The sequence below is a fragment of the Gymnodraco acuticeps genome, unplaced genomic scaffold (assembly GCF_902827175.1).
Source record: "Gymnodraco acuticeps unplaced genomic scaffold, fGymAcu1.1, whole genome shotgun sequence".
In the NCBI taxonomy this organism is placed as follows: domain Eukaryota; kingdom Metazoa; phylum Chordata; class Actinopteri; order Perciformes; family Bathydraconidae; genus Gymnodraco; species Gymnodraco acuticeps.
Window position 1 is genome coordinate 48,158 of NW_022991527.1, and position 2,956 is coordinate 51,113.

The 2,956-nt window shown below is 48.4% G+C and overlaps 1 protein-coding gene across 1 annotated transcript; it reads right to left on the reverse strand.

Moving 5' to 3' along the window:
• Positions 1 to 245: 245 nt before the first annotated feature.
• LOC117533389 (protein ANTAGONIST OF LIKE HETEROCHROMATIN PROTEIN 1-like) lies at positions 246 to 720 on the reverse strand. Its single transcript, XM_034197089.1, has one exon. The coding sequence runs from the start codon at positions 687 to 689 to the stop codon at positions 246 to 248; it is 444 nt and encodes a 147-aa protein (XP_034052980.1). The 5' UTR covers positions 690 to 720.
• Between the last annotated feature and the right edge of the window lie 2,236 nt (positions 721 to 2,956).

A 2,956-nucleotide genomic window follows, 5' to 3' on the forward strand; every position in this document is an offset into this window, starting at 1 on the left:
TGGAGCCCATCCTCGGTGCATCACACAGGGTTGGAGTAACTTCATCCGTGGACCTTGCGATAGGTGTGCGTGATGGCATATCAATGGTCTTCCTGCGGAGGAAGTTATGCAACACACAGGCAGCCTTCACACACAACTCCGTCACCTCGGGGCTGGTGGTGATGACACGCCTGAGCATTCTCCACTGGGTTGAGAGGATGCCAAACGCACATTCAACCACCAACCTGGCACGGCTGAGGCGGTAGTTAAATAACCTCCTTTCCTTTCGTGAGGTGACGTCCAGGGAATGGACGCAGAAGGTTGTCCAGCAGCGGAAATGCCTCATCTCCAACGAAGACATGGGGGAGAGGGCCCCGCCGCTCTGATCCTGCGATGACGGTGTCAGGTGGTAGCTGCAGACTGCCGTCTCGGAGGCTCTCTCCAAATGCAGAATTCCGCAGGCTCCCACTGTCGCTGCTCCTCCCAAAGCCTCCAACATCCACTACCCTGAACAGGTACTCAGCATCCACCACAGCCAGCAGTACCAAGGAGTGGGTGGACTTATAATTAAAGTAGAGGGAACCTGCATTTGCTGGAGCCTGGATAACGACGTGCTTCCCATCTATGGCACCAACACAGTTGGGAAACTCCCAGCGCTCCTGGAACCCAGCAGCGATGGCTCTCCAATCCTCCACCTGTGGTACCGGCATGCACTCCTCGACCAGGGCGGTCCAGATGGCCCCCGTAACCTCCTTGACAATGACTGCCACTGTAGAACGCCCGACCCGATAGCTGAAGGCTATCGTCGCGTACGAGTCACCAGTTGCCAGGTACCTGAGAAAAAAAGATATATACATGATTACAAAATATATTTATTCAGACCCCACACACACACAGACCACAGATCCCCCCCTCCACACATTGAACACAGACACACACATTGAACACAGACACAGATTGAACACAGACACACACACATTGAACAGACACACACATTGAACACAGACACACACACATTGAACACAGACACACACATTGAACACAGACACACACACATTGAACAGACACACACATTGAACACAGACACACACATTGAACACAGACACACAGACACACACATTGAACACAGACAGACACACAGATCCCCACACACACATTGATCACAGACACAGACACACACGCCATGTACACAGGGGAGCAATACTGTGTTTACCTAGATATCTTAATTAATGTTACCCATCTGAACTAAATCACAGACTTCAGTCATCATTCGTGCATTCTCTCTCCTTCTATACAGAGTCAGATTAAAGAAGTAGAAATACACAAAACGTACCGTAGGCAGATGGCGAGTCGCTCGGCGGGGCCGATTGACATACGCAGATGGGTGTCCACCTTTGTAATCAGTGGGCCCACCTTTCCGAGCAACTCGTCGAACACCTCCTTGCTCATCCTGAAGTACCTCTGAAAAAGGCGGTCATCGAGACGGAGATCCTGGACGAGAAGGTGGTATTCCCCCCTTTGTAGACGCTTTCGGAGTATCGGGTGTACCCAGAAGCGACGCACACTACACGGCCTCATGCGAGACAATGTATACACTAAATGCAACCTTGCACACACACGAGTTACCCTGCTTACCCTTGCTACAACACCGGCATCCATTTTAGCAATAGTGGAGAAGAACCGGGGTTTTTCACTTTGTATGTCCGGGGCGGGAGATTCACATGGAGATTCTGATTGGTTGTTGGTCGCGGGGCTCGAAGAAACGCCCCAAGCGTAAATTTTGGGGCGTTGGAAGCGAATTTTACGCTTGTAGTGTGGCCGGCCCGTAAGGAGAATGTATGTGCGTGAGAGGACCAGTATGAATTACGGGATAGAAATATGCAAACACAAACCTACAGACTGGGGGATGGGAGATCACAGGAGTGGGGGGGGGGGGGGAGAGCTGTGGAATGTGACCCTTGGGAGAATTCCTCCACACATTCCGATGGCCAATTCGTTTTAAACAAAGAGTTCGCAACACAGGACAGCATAGGCAACATGGGGGGTGGGGGCTGGTGAACGGTCTGGTTAATGTTTGTAAACACAATCCCCAGGATGTGTCCTAATCAGGAGCCGGGTAAATGAGAGACTGAGGAGCCCCCGAAAAACAGATCCCGAAATAGCTCGTCCTGGTTTCCGCAGCAGATAGGCCTACAGTATGGTGTTTGTTGTGTCAGTTATTTTAAATAAAACGTTGAAAACTGAACTTGAAAATGGTTTCCTCTTTTTATTTTATTTATCATTTTTGGGACGGGGAGACGTGTGTGATTAAAAATTAATTTGCAGAAATGTAAAGTGATCTAACTAAGTTCTATTCATATTCTTGACGGGAAGAGCAGTGTAAATGGGTGGCCATATGCATTTGAAAAGCAATATAAATCACACAGTTATTATACAATAGGCTATAAAAGCACCATCGATAACCATTAGCTTTATCCAATTCAAACTTTGGACGGGAAAAAGGGAAGGTGTACATGGTTGGGCTATACTGTAGGCCCAGGGGCGGCGGGTGCTGGAGGCTAGGGAAGGCTAAGCCTTCCCAAATATTTGTGTAACTGCATCCTGGTAAAATAAAAATATAATGTCTTTGACATTAGCGCTGCTATGCAGCCACCTGTGCCCTGTACCACGAAGCCAGTTCAACAGACCCTGGATATGCTTGAGTTATCTTAACTAACCTTAACAAACGCGATCTCGCTAAGCGGTCCTACGGCGCTGGTTATCAACTCGGTAAATCAAGTCAGGGTTTCTCTCTCCAGCTGAGAGCGCGTTCACGTGAAAGGGGCGGGGTTAGCTACATTTGACCAATCACAAACAGGGACAAGTGTACTGATAGCGCAACATCATACTTCATTAATGAAAAGTAAACTAATATTAGAAAAATATGAACTTTAAACATCCATGATGACTTAAACATATAATCCAGGATACAAGCCAC